The following is a 13451-nucleotide window of genomic DNA, read 5'->3' as shown; positions in this document are numbered from 1 at the left end:
GAATTAAAGGAAGCACAAATATGAAATAGCACACTTACTTGAAGTTCCGATGAACAAAAAAGTTTCCACATATATTATGTGAACTGAGAAGGGACCTCTTTGATGACTGATTTTATAATTTTACAATGAAGCAAAATACCACGCACGCATAGAGAATAAACAAACTTTGGTTTCCGTCTGCTTTCTGCCAAAGCTTCTTCTCATACTAAAATTAAATCCATTTTATAACTCTCCCTTTAAATGTTAGTATCTTCTAATACTATAATAAGTTACTTATCGCTTCATAAAATTCTTATATAGCAAGTTTACATAAGAAAATTTTCGCCAAAAGCGACAAAAAAAAAAAAACCTTCCGCGCAGCAAAAACTAGCCAACTGAATCAATAAATATGGTTCGACGAAGGTTCGCCGGATGCAAAGCCGGAGAATATATTTTCATCCTGATTTTTAAGTGATTATTTCTTATTTTTATGATTTTTTTATGTCTTATGATTTTTTGTTTCAACAACTTTCTCAGTTTCTGAAGCTTTGATTATTTTTCGTAATAATCTTACTCAACTGTCATAATTCAATTTTCTAACTGCGGCTGCAGCGTGTGTCAAGTGTCAACAACAAGCAAGCAAGCCGGCTGTCGCTCGCATTGGAATGCAGTAACGCGTTTGATTGCTATCAATACACAAAAAAAAGCATGTTTCAGATTGCTTTTCCACTAGTATAAATCAGAAACTAAATAGATTGATAGAGATAAGGAATGATTCGTACAGCATCGTCTTAATACAGTTATCATGAGGTTTATCTTATCTGGTATAAACATTTCGAGTTCTAAAGTTCATGTGAACTAGGTTTTGTATAAATTGCATCTGTTTTCGTCTTAAATTTTTATTCCTTTGGTTCCTAATTCCTTCAATCAAACATGATGAAGACAAAAATCGTAGAATGTGTCCCGAACTTTTCTGAAGGGCAAAATCAAGAAGTAAGTTTCTGTGTGATTTCTAATTGTGTATTTTTATGTATTCATGTTCAATTTTATTTTTAAGTTCTCGAATGTGTGTGTAAAAGAAGCAAATACAGAAGCATTTGCTCCTTGCTCTAATCAGTTTTTTTAAAGCATAGTTTAGAAAAGTGAAGTATCAATTTTTAAGGCTCTGTAGCAAACTTTTAGCTTATTTAGTGTTTCCCATAGACCAGAAAACCGGCAGGAAGCTTCCAAAAAAAAAACAAAAAAACGATACATTAATTCAGTCAATAAAGAACTTTTTGATATAAAATTTTGAAAAAGAAATACTTTTTTTTATTGAAACCCAAGCATTTTTTGATAGTAATTTTTTTTAAATATTGAAAAGCTTTTTAATGTTAAGTTTAAAAAATTACGCTAAAGCATAAAAAATTCTGAAAAATATTCTAATTAAATTCTAGTAGATGAAGGGAAAAAGGAGGAAGTGAAAATTCTTGTTACAATTAATGGCTTCTGCCGATAGTGGTGGCAAATGAAAGAATGAATGCTATGTAGGATTACATTTGGCAGCTAAAGGTAAAGCCTCTAAGTCATCCCCTTTCTTCTTCTTCTTTTTCGGCACTACTGCCTATGGCAGGCCAAGACCGTCTCAATCAGTTTCCTCCATCCCACCCTGTCAGAAACAGATTTCCTCCATCCACTGAGGCCAACAGTTTTTAAATCTCTTGCGCAGACCATCTGGAATTGTGAAGGTGACTTTATTAGTCATCCCCTTTAGAAAGGCAAAAAATCATATAGAAGGAAAATTTAGTTTACTCTTTTCATTAAACATAAATTTATGATTTTAAAAATGGTAAAATTTCATTTATTTATGTATTAGGTTATTGATGCAATTTCAAATGCAATAAAATCAACTGCGGGAGTTTCTTTGCTGGATGTTGATCCCGGGCCATCGACTAACAGAACGGTTTATACTTTTGTCGGCTCTCCAGATGCTGTCATAGAAGGAGCTCTGAATGCTGCTCGAATTGCCAATAATTTGATTGATATGGCTAAACATCGAGGTACTGTTTACTTGTTTTATTTTATGTGATGTCTTTGTGATAATGTTCTAAGATTCTTAACCTTGCCTTGGAAGTTTTTTGCTTATCAATATTGAATGGAAACTGTTGATTGTATCTATACCTTTTATACATAGGTTTGCCAGATTTCTGAAATGTTCAACCCGGACACAGGATTAAACGTATTTAAAAGTGTGAACATCCCTATCTGGTTTTATTGTGTTTTAGAGAGCAGTTCATTCTCAATGGTCATGCTATGAATAGATGGTTTATAATTTTGAGCCGAGGGCAATAATAAATGATACTAGCAGCTAAATTTTAACGTCTTATTTCTCACATGAAAAAATTTATAAGTTACTTTAGTAAGAAGAAAAACTTTGAAGGAGGAATAGAAAACTGAACAATATCTATTCATGTACTTTTCATTATCTAGGACTTTTTTTAGAAAGTCTTTTTCATTTTAAAAATTGTTGTAAAAATCCTCACAAGCTAATCCAATATTAGATCAAATTGTTTCTTAGATCAAATTGTAACTCAGGGTACTCGACAGGAAGCTATTTTGGATCTAGTTTTCTGCGACATGGAAGGCTCTGTTCAGGGGTTATATGTAGGGGAACACATTGGAGATAGTGACCACAACAGTATTAGGTTTGGGATTAAATTTGATATGCACAAAGTAGAGAATTTTAGATTTGTGCCCAATTTCAGAAATACTGACTTTGTGGCACTTCGGCAGAGTTTGAAAGCAGTTTTTTCTTCTGGATTGGACAATAGCGATGTGAATCTTCAATGGGCAGAGTTTAAGGAAAATCTAGCGAATACAGTTAGGGATCATGTTCCTTTTAGGAGAAAGGGTGTAAAAATTTGGCCAATGTGGTTCTCCAGGGAAACTAAAGACGTTCTAAATTACAAGCAAGCTGCTTTTCATAGGTTTAGAGAAACAGGTCACAGTGCAGATAGGCTCCAATATTGTAAGGCAAGGCGTAAATTTAAGTATTTGGTAGGGATTCAGAAAAGAGAGTTGGAGCAAAGACTGGCAGATAACATAAACAGGAATCCCAAGAGGTTTTTTGCATACGCTAATTCGGGGAAAATTCGAAATAGTCATATTGGGCCACTGGTTGATGAGCACGGAATTTTAATTCAGGACGATAGTGATATTGCTAATGTTCTTAATAACTTTTTTTCGAGTGTTTTTAACGATAACTGTATCTCAACAGTTGACACCAACAAGACACAAGCTATAGTACAGCTTGAGGACTTTATTTTCCAGGGATGACGTTTTACTTCATTTGAAAAAAATTAAAGCGACTAAGGCTCCGGGGCCAGATAATATTTATCCGAAAATTTTAGTTGAATGTGCAGAGGAATTAGCAGATGTAATCGTAAACATTTTCAATGCTTCTTATAATTCGGGGACAGTGCCAGAGGACTGGAAGCTGGCTAACATTACACCGCTCTTCAAGAAAGGGTCTAAAGGGTGTGCGGGAAATTATAGACCTGTGAGTCTAACTTCGGTGGTTTGCAAAATTTTTGAAACATTGATGAAAATTAAGATAGTAAATTTTCTAGAGGCTAATAATCTATTGACTAGTTTTCAGTACGGTTTCAGGAAGGGTAAATCTTGTGCAACTAATTTATTACATTTCTATGAAAAAGTTACCATGGCTTTGGACAATAAGAAGCCTGTAGATGTTGTTTACATTGATTTTCAAAAAGCTTTCGATAAGGTACCGCATGTTGCTCTACTTAGCAAATTAGCTGATATAGGAATAGGAGGAAAAACTTTCATTTGGGTAAAAAACTGGCTGACCGGAAGGAAACAAAGAGTAGTTGTAAGGGGAAATTATTCTAATTGGAGTGAGGTCTTAAGCGGGGTTCCTCAAGGATCAGTGTTAGGGCCTGTTTTGTTCATTGTCTTTATGAACGATATTCACAAAAATATTTCTGGGAACATGAATTGTTTTGCTGATGATGTCAAAGTTATGGGGACTGTGGAAAATGATGAACAAGCAAATCAGCTGCAAGAGGATCTAGATCATATTACGGAGTGGGCTGATAAATGGGGTATGGCTGTTAATGCTGGGAAATGTCAAGTGCTACATTTAGGGCATGGAAGCAAGTGTACAAGTTATTATTTGCAAGGTTCAGTCATTAGTCAGGCAGACAAAGTTACTGATCTGGGAGTCTTAATAAGTCAGGATTTAAAGTTTAGCCAACAGTGCAGCATTGCTAGCAACAAAGCCAATAAGATGCTTGGGTTTATCAATAGATCTATTTCAAATAAATCTAAAGAAGTTCTTCTGCCCTTATATAGAAGTTTGGTAAGACCCCATTTGGAGTATGCTGTTCAGTTTTGGTCTCCTTATCTTAAGAAAGACATTAATGTATTGGAAAGGGTTCAAAGGCGGGCTACAAGGCTAATAAGTGGACTTTCCCACTTAGATTATGATTCCAGGCTTAGAAGGCTAAAAATGTACAGTCTTGAGCAAAGAAGAGAGCGAGGGGACATGATTCAGCTGTTTAAATTTATTAAAACGAAAGATGTTACGGGGATAAAGTTTAGCACTGAAAACAGGACAAGGGGTCATTGTTTTAAGCTATTTAAATCTCAGGCTAACATGGATATTAGGAAAAATTATTATTTTAGCAGGGTAGTGGAACCTTGGAACAGCTTACCGGAAGAGGTGTTAATGAGCAAAGGAGTAGACAGTTTTAAGAGGGCCATTGATCTTCACTGGGGATTGTAAATTGACTAGGACCAGTCTAGCTGGGCCCAGAGCCTGTTGCTGGTCGTCACTTTTGTATTTGTATTTATTAATTTTACTAGTCAATGTTTCATACATAAATGTCCTAAATAATCTTTCACAGTTAATTATTTTTAGACTTTTTCGGTCATCTGTAACCTAATTTATCTTTTTCTGGGATGTGAAGTAAACCGGCCGGGACACTGGGATTTTGTCTGAAAGCCGGGACTGTCCCGGTCAAACCGGGACGTCTGGCAATCCTAATTATACAGATCTTGTTTATTATACAGATTTTCATTTACAGTGGCTCCCAAAAGTGTTCGTACACTTTGAAATTTTTCAGTAAAACCAAAATAACTAAAAACTGAATTCGAATATGGAGTCCAAAATTTTTCCACATCATTCCTATGTCATTCTAAATACAATCCATTGGTTTTTTCAAAATATTAACGGATCTACTTTTTGAAATGTGTCAGAAAACGAAGAGACAGAGAAATAACACGCCACAAAAGTCATCGTACACTCAAATATTTTCGAACAAATTCATGATTAAAATTATCATATGCCGTTTTATTAATATTTTTGCATTGTGTTGACCCTTAAAAGTCATTTGGCTTTAATTTTTTGTTTATTTATTTCTTAATATTGTGGTTATTGCTAAAAAATCGCTGGTATTCGTAAAACGCCGCAAATACCATTCAAAATTGGAATTTATTTCCCACAGTTGCGGTAAATTGGTCTGAAATGATTCTAAATTAGTTCATTTATTTGTTTGTATAGTAGAGTTCTTGATAAAATGCTTTAAACAAAGGAATCGGACCGAAAACAAGGTAAGAAAAGGTCAACCGGCAAAGTTGACAAAATGTGATCGGAGATTTAAAGTTGAAAAAATTATAAAAAAATACACATTTGTGTGCTGTAAAAGTTTCTACAGAGTTAAAAGAAAAATTTTACGTTTAATTTTCACCTAAAATTTTTCGCCAAGTTCTCTGATTAGCTGGATTAAATGGGGCCTCTTCCCGCAGAAATTTTCTTGTGCGCACAAAAAACACAAAGCTTACGCTTTTCGTCGCAAAATCAAGGTTAAATAAGCTAAAAACGTTTTAGAATTGCGTCTTATTTACAGATACAAATGAATTCAACACTTTTGGTTAAATTGTTGCATGATTGTAAGTAGAAGAAAAAATTAGGAACTTAATCTTAAGAACTTAGTTGAATCAGTTAATCACGACGGTGGAGGTGTTCTAGTGTGAGGGTGCATATCAGCATCAGGACTTGGTAGTTTGGAATTTTTTGATGAAATAATGAATCATATTGTTCCTTTAAACATTTTAAAAACCAATTTTGAACTCTGAACCAAAAATTTGGTTATTGGAAACAACTTTGTTTTTTATCAAGATAACGATATGAAGCACTCGGTTTTCAACGTTCGCGTCTAGTGCCTCAAAAATCGTCCTAAAATTCAGAAAATACCCCCTCAATCTCCAGATTTAAACTTAATGTAACATATTTAGAGATATCTATTGGCTAAATTACGAAAATACGGCTTTAAAACGAAAATAGAGCTAGAAACAGTAAGACTCGAAATGTGGTTGAACACTTACTCAGAAATTACGCAAAAAAAAAAAAAAAGAAAGAAAAAGAATGAAATCTATTCCCAGACGTTTAAAAGGTGTTATGATTACTGTATGATAATCTACTAATTAATAACTTAATAAAAAGTTATATTATTCAATAATATATAGACATTTTATAAAGTGTACGAAGACTTTTGTGACATAGAATTTCCGGCACTATTTGGTTTTTGATTTTTTAAAAAATAAGTTTTAATATTTTTTAAAAAATTTTCATGTAGTTTTGTTAAAAATTAATCATAGATCTTATAATTAAATACCTATTCCGAAATATTAATTCTAACCAATGGATTGGGGCCTATTTCTTTGAAAGTCATAGGTGTACGAAGACTTTTGGGAGCCACTGTATGTCAAGTGACGCATGTTCAACAATCAGGCTTCAATTAGAGGGAGAAATAAACTAAAATTTCCCGTCCAAACAATCATTCTTAAATAAGGAAAACGTCAAATCGAAAATTCCCAAAAAAATTAAACGATTAATTAAGCAACTTTCCTGATTACCTTCTGCTGGTGGTACAAAAAAAAAAGAAAGAAGATAAATTGCCAAATAATAATCAAAAGGAGACCTTCTGAAACTTTATTCATGCTAATTTAAAATGAGATTGCGCAAACGATAATTTTCCTAATATTAAATTTCTGCTTCATTAGGTTTAATAACGCTTTTCGAATGGGACCTGAATCAAAGAAATCGGGTAATCATTTCGGGTAGAAAGAGCCATCTAATGCCATCTTTGGGTCCTAAAATTAAAATTCGACAGTTCAGTTCTTTTTTGGCTTTTGAAAACCCCCCTATGTTCCTTCTTGGGTGCCCAAGTACCTCCCTGCCAATTTTGGTCAAGGTTCAATGTACGAGGGGGGACCCAAAAATAACCGGATTTTTGTTCTAAAACATTTATATATTAGTTTATTCATAAAATTTCTTTAGTGTCCTTCAAAGGGTTCACCTTTAGATGCAATACACTTGTTAATTCTTTTTCCCACTGTTAGAAGCTCCCCTGGAACTCACTAACTTTGACCATGTCAGTGCCCTTTGTAAAGCAGTTGTTACAGCCTCTACATCATCAAAACGCTTTTTTAAGAATTTTTTTCATCCCCGGGAACAAAAAAAGATCACGGGGGGGGGGGGGGGGCTAGGTCTGGTGAATAAGGGGGTTGAGGAACGACTGGCCACCCCTGGGAGGCCAAGTAGCGGTTAATAGTGAAAGCTATGTGTACGGGAGCGTTATCATGGTGAAGGAACCATTCTTCCAAACACCAGCGCAAGCTCCAGCTCATTCTTATTTCTTCTAAAGTTTCATTAATCATAAAACAACGACTCTCGTTGATTTTTTGGCGGATTTTTTCAATGTTTTCATCATTTCGAGAAGTTGTAGCGCGCTCAGAGGGAGCATGATCTTCAACATTCATGCTACCACATTTAAAGCACCTAAACAACTTGAAAACTTGTACGGCTCATAGCATCGTTCTTGAAAGCTTGTTGAAGCATTTGGTAAACTATTCCGTTGCCGACTTTTCAAGCAGGAAGCAAAATTTCAAACTTACAGTTTGTTCTTTTTAAATCTGCCATAATGAGTTTGCAGGCGGAAAGCAACAACACCTGAGAAAACCAACACTACGATTAGATATTATCAACTAAACTGACGCCACTTGCACAGCTGGTTTGTGAAGGTCTCTACTTGAGCCATCTAGCTGGAGAACACTCTACTACATCTAGAATTGGCATCGCACCATTAGTTTGGTTTCTTTTGGGTCCCCCCTCGTAAACTGTGGATTTGTATAGGGATCATATATATATACACATATATTCTCTGTTTTATTTATATAGATTTTTACTATAAACATTTGTTTCTGTGGTCAGTACTGTTACTATTACTGAGGGAAACTTTGTTCTGTAATTAGTACTTGCTGATAACTTGAACTAATTTATTTGTATTTAACTATAGAAAAGTGCCATCCAATGCTGTCATAAACTATTACATAAAAAACATTTTAAAGAAAGTTTAATGTGGTGTTTTTTTTTTTTTTAATTTTATTCTTGAACAAAGCTTTTAATGTCTATTAAACAGATTTTCATCAAGCAGAGTTGCAGTTGTTTTATGGGGGGGGGGGGAATCTTTATACAAGTTGTTCCTAACAATAAATTTTGGTAATTCATTGTTGTATTTAAAAAAAAATAATTATCCAATGTGGTAATGATTTTACTTATGAGCATTTTGAAAATAGAAGGACGTATTGGAGTAGGAGGAAGCTTGGTTGAAAACAAATTGAATCAGGTTACAAAGTATGCATCAAAGACTGGTTTAAAATGCACTAGACTGAAATGTTTTATTATGCTTTATCAATTTTTAAAAATCATTCCAGTTTTTTATTATATTGTAATAGAAGAAAATGTTTTTGACCTAAGTGATATGTAAGATTTATTCGGTAGGTGCAATTCTGGTGTTTCTATGTCTAAAATATGAATAAAAATTAACCATATTTTTAGAAATTATAAAGGAAAATATCCTTAAACTTTTAGTTATAGAAATGTGTGTTGATAATCATGCTCATATTCATCATCTTATGCTGTGTCACTGAAAAAAGATGGAAAGTAGCACAGTCATTTCCCAATGTCATCGAACCTTTTAGTGAGAATGCAATCAGCGAAAATCAATGCAGTAAATGGTCTGCCCATTTCAAATCTGGCAACATTAGCCTCAAAGATAATGCAAGAGGAGATCAACCATCAGATTTTGTAAACCAGACAGTTTTTGCGGCTGTGGAAAGGGACCAAAGCTTGACAATTCAAATACTGGTTGACAACGTCAATGTGTATCATTCAACCATCATTCCTAGTTTCAAAAAGCTTGAAAAAGTATGGATATTGGCTGGATAGGTCCCTTACAAATGCTGCAGCAACAGCAAGAGATGCCTGCAGGCCAAAAAATAATGCCAGATAATTATGCACCAACTCAGAAGTTGAACCTCGTTAACAAGATATTGCTTAACATGTAATATTCTTTCGGTCCCTTAAATAAATAATTGGTTAATAATTTATCGGATCAGATGAAATCCAGTGAATATGAAATAATTATCATGGTCCTGGGAATTTTGCATTAACAAGGTTCAATTGTAGCAATAAGTCTTAACTAATGACAATATAAAGCTATTTTCTGGAGATTGTATACAGATTTAGTAGGGGTGCCCACCCCCTTAAAAGCAAAGACACCCCCTCTAAATATTGCAAAGACCCTCCCAAAAAAAGTGAAAATGCTCCCCCCCCCCCTCTAAAAATTTCAATGACGCAGTCTGTGCCATGACCCCTCCTAGGTGGCTGGGATTGGCACCCCTGGATTTAGGAAAATCTCTAGCAAAAGGCGCAAACTGGTAATAACTGATGTTGGGTAAGGGATGCAAAGATGTGCACCCTACCTCTTAACTTAAATTGAACATTTTTTGTTTTTTTCATTACTTTAGTTAAGTATTAAGCATCACCAATATTCAGGGCCAACTCTATTAGTTTTGCCACCCCCTCGTCTTAATAATATGCAGTGAAGCACCGTTTATACGTTTTTGAAGGGACTGTATGAAAAAAGCGTACAGTAGGTATAGGTTAATGTGTATTAGACTCTGCAGGGACCAATTTAAAAAATGTATAAAAGAGAAACGTATAAACGGTGCTTCACTATATCTATTTTTTAAACATCAAGCCTACTCTTACATACTGCTGCAATTTTAGCTGAAAAGAAAAAAAAAACTAAGGAGCAAATTTGAGTTTTTATTTGTTTATTTATTTTTGCCTCCTTAATTTATACATCATGAAATTTGCCGTTTCTAAAATTTGCGGCCCTAAGCGGTGGCACAGGTCGCCTGCTCCAAGAGTATAATCGATAGAATATGCCAATAATATGTTTTGTTTCTATGTTTTTAAATATGTTTCTTTCTTTAAAAAAAAAAAAACTAGGCGAACATCCTCGCTTGGGAGCTCTTGATGTTTGTCCCTTCATTCCAGTTCAGGGTGTTGAAATGGAGGAATGTATATACTGTGCTCGAAAATTTGCTGAAAAGTTAGCAGCAGAACTCAAAGTACCAGGTTAGTAAACCTTTACTGCATTAACTTACTAGACTCAGCATAAAACTAAGGAATCAATTTGAAATTTTAATACCAAGTTTAATGTAGAGAAAAATTAGAAAATTAAAATATTTTGAATTTATTTGCAATCAATGTTACTGCAATTTTAAATGTTAAAGAATCAATGAAATATTATCAAGTTTATGCAAAGAAATCTTCTTAACAGCATTTTTTAAAGTTTGTATACATACTTTTGGGGTTGTCATCAAATCAAATATATAGTCAAATCTCGACTTACGTGACAGATGTGTTGCAAGCCCCTAGCGTAAGTCAAAGATTCGTTTTGTGGAAAAGAGTGTGTATGATTTTTTTTAGAAACATACTTGATTATTTTAGAGATGTTTGCAAACATCTCTCAAACAGTTTAAATCATTGCTTAACTATAGATTAAAATTTCTTACAAAAAGAACTGAATTTTTACTGTAATTGTTTTAAAAGCTGCATTATTCATCATAAAATACTGTTATGATGCCTAAAATCAATGATCAATGAGAGAGAGAGACGTAAAGTAAAACAGTACGGTACAGATCCACAATGGGTTGTCGAGCCAGTGATGATGATGATGAACAAGGTGATGGTTAGAATAGTATGGAGTGGGAACTTACGCTTCAATGATGCTAAAAGGGTGAAAGTACATTCCCGAAACCCCATATTGAATGATCAATAAAAAAAAAGTAAAGGGTTGAAAGTACTTATAGATTAACTTTCTGGTTTAGATTATTATGACATTCTTTATGATTTACATTTTAGAAAAATATACATGAAAAATGTGCTTTTGTATCGGCAAAATCTTAAGGCTGTAAGTGCCAGTCTGGCAACCTGATTGTTTGGCATGTGTCAAATTGGTAAGCACTTAAACTAAAGTATTTCACAGTCACAAACCAAGAGTAGTTCTCTTTGAATTCTCGGGAAAAGTGTGTGACCGCTGGGCACACTTTGGGTTTTGCTTACTATGAGTGCACTGTAAAATTACTATCAGTTTTGTTCAGTTCTTAAATAAATTTTTATGTAAAGAAGATATGTGATGTTTAAAATGTAGTACAAACAATTACAACCTGACATTTCAAAATACGTTTCAGTAAGTACATTATGCATTATTGAAAGTCTTTGTCTTTCTAATGAGGTTGCACTAGAAGCCTTACCTTTTTCAAACCTTTAAGAATTGCTTCCAATTTTCCTTTAAGGAAAAAACTGAGGAAGAGGAGAGAGGGAGGGTGCAGTCCATATCAAAGTTAACAACAACAGAGCATATGCTCAAAACAATGACGCTTGTTTTAAAGCTCTTAATATTTTTTCCTAAAAATGTCCTAAAATTTTATCAGAAATGTGTCTTTTTTTTAATTCCCACTCTGACCCCTGCTAACTAATAAATTAATCTGCAGATTTTGTAGAATAGTTTCACAGTAGAATACCTTTATAACACCGACCTACATAATGCAATTCTCTATAAACCGCACAACTTTTCAGAGGTAAACAATAGGTTTTGAACTTTAAAAAATCTCTGTTTGGTCTTGCAAACATAAAATTATTAGGCAAATTAAATTTTTTAAGTTTTTCATCTTTTTATCTTAATTTAAAGCTTTTAAATAAAAAATAGTATTCACAGGAAAAAGGAAATACCAGATGACTCTTAAAAATACAGCTGTTATGCAAACTATGAAGCTAACAGAAGTGCAGGATAATTCACTTTCTTTTGATTGTGAAACATTTTTATTTGAATGATTTATTGTATAATTAGTGCTTTAACACTCATTGCAGATAAAACACATTCTGAAGTGCTAATATATAGATATGTTCTAAACGTTAGTTACAAAATTTGAAATGACCTATATAACACCAAAACCTGTATAATGCAAAAGCTGTGGTACCATAGTATGCGTTATAATGGTCTTCTACTGTATCAACACTGGGTGCATTTAATAAATTGTTTCAAAATAAAAGCAATATGGATTTCATTGAAAGTCTGTGTTATGGAAAAAAGCATGTTTTTTTTTTTTTTTTTTTTTTCAATTTCCTTAACTACTTGGTTGCACTAGTACAGCAACAGGTAGTAGCTACAAGTTTAAGGCTTTTCAGCTTTGGGCAGGTCCTGTGTACTGAATAGGCCAACTAAGTGTTGTGGCCTAATCCCCCTGCTTTTTTTTGGGGCTCCAAATGGTTAAAGTTGCTTCAGTCAATGACTAAAACTGTAAGGTTTGACTACTGAAGAGCCCTAAAAAGACCGTTTGGCCTAGGTTCCCAGATATCTTAATCAAGCTTTGATTATGGGATACGTCATCTTTGTGTCTGTGATGCTTTAAATATCTTATATTGCTAATGAATTTAGTGATAGTACTTTATACTTTATGTTATAAAACTTTATGCTTTAAAAAATACAATAATGGTACCTTACTGTGTTTTTGCTTAGCTTCTTGAAGGCTTATATCTTTTGTCTGTTTTTGGCGACTTTAACGTTAAAATAAAATACTTTTAGTTGTGTTCTCAAGTCTACAAATTTATCTTTTTTCAGTATATTTATATGGTTATGCATCAGAAGTGGAGCATAGGAAGACTGTTCCTCAAATAAGAGCAGGGGAATATGAAGGATTATTAGAAAAGGTATTTCAGTGAGTATTAAACTTGAGCTGGTTTGAATTTTTTTTTTTTATTATTTGCAACTTCTGCAAATTTATTTCTGAGTCATAAATTTGATTTTTTTTTTCCGAAACCGAAAAGGGAGAGGTTAGCCCTCTGTGCCCTAGATTTAAGTCCCATTGTCAGTCCTGGTATTAATATATATGAATGCAAGGACTGATATGATCCCTCCCCAGAAGAAAATTCAGATTGTGCTACTGATTAACCACTGGTTACTTAAGATATAAAATAATTAATTATGATAATTTGAAAGACAAATTTTTTTAAAAGTTGATAGAAATTGTAGCCGAAAAATATTATAATGCTACTA

The 13451-nt window shown here is 33.6% G+C and overlaps 2 protein-coding genes across 2 annotated transcripts in view; one reads left to right on the top strand and one right to left on the bottom strand.

Annotated features, from left to right (window-relative positions):
- Positions 1-301, bottom strand: part of LOC129222211 (zinc finger MYND domain-containing protein 11-like) — a 68849-nt gene extending 68548 nt beyond the window's left edge. Inside the window, exon 1 of the mRNA XM_054856686.1 lies at positions 39-301. The gene's annotated coding sequence lies outside the window, so the exon portion shown is untranslated. The remainder of the gene's footprint in view (positions 1-38) is intronic.
- Positions 302-884: 583 nt separating this feature from the next.
- LOC129222489 (formimidoyltransferase-cyclodeaminase-like) overlaps positions 885-13451 on the top strand; it is a 32718-nt gene continuing 20151 nt past the window's right edge. Inside the window, exons 1-4 of the mRNA XM_054857003.1 lie at positions 885-972; positions 1835-2018; positions 10340-10468; positions 13017-13105. Of these exons, the coding sequence (XP_054712978.1) occupies positions 913-972; positions 1835-2018; positions 10340-10468; positions 13017-13105 (462 nt within the window). The 5' untranslated portion in view covers positions 885-912. The remainder of the gene's footprint in view (positions 973-1834; positions 2019-10339; positions 10469-13016; positions 13106-13451) is intronic.

The sequence above is a fragment of the Uloborus diversus genome, chromosome 5 (genome assembly GCF_026930045.1).
Source record: "Uloborus diversus isolate 005 chromosome 5, Udiv.v.3.1, whole genome shotgun sequence".
Lineage (NCBI taxonomy): Eukaryota > Metazoa > Arthropoda > Arachnida > Araneae > Uloboridae > Uloborus > Uloborus diversus.
This window is presented reverse-complemented; position numbering and strand designations above follow the sequence as displayed.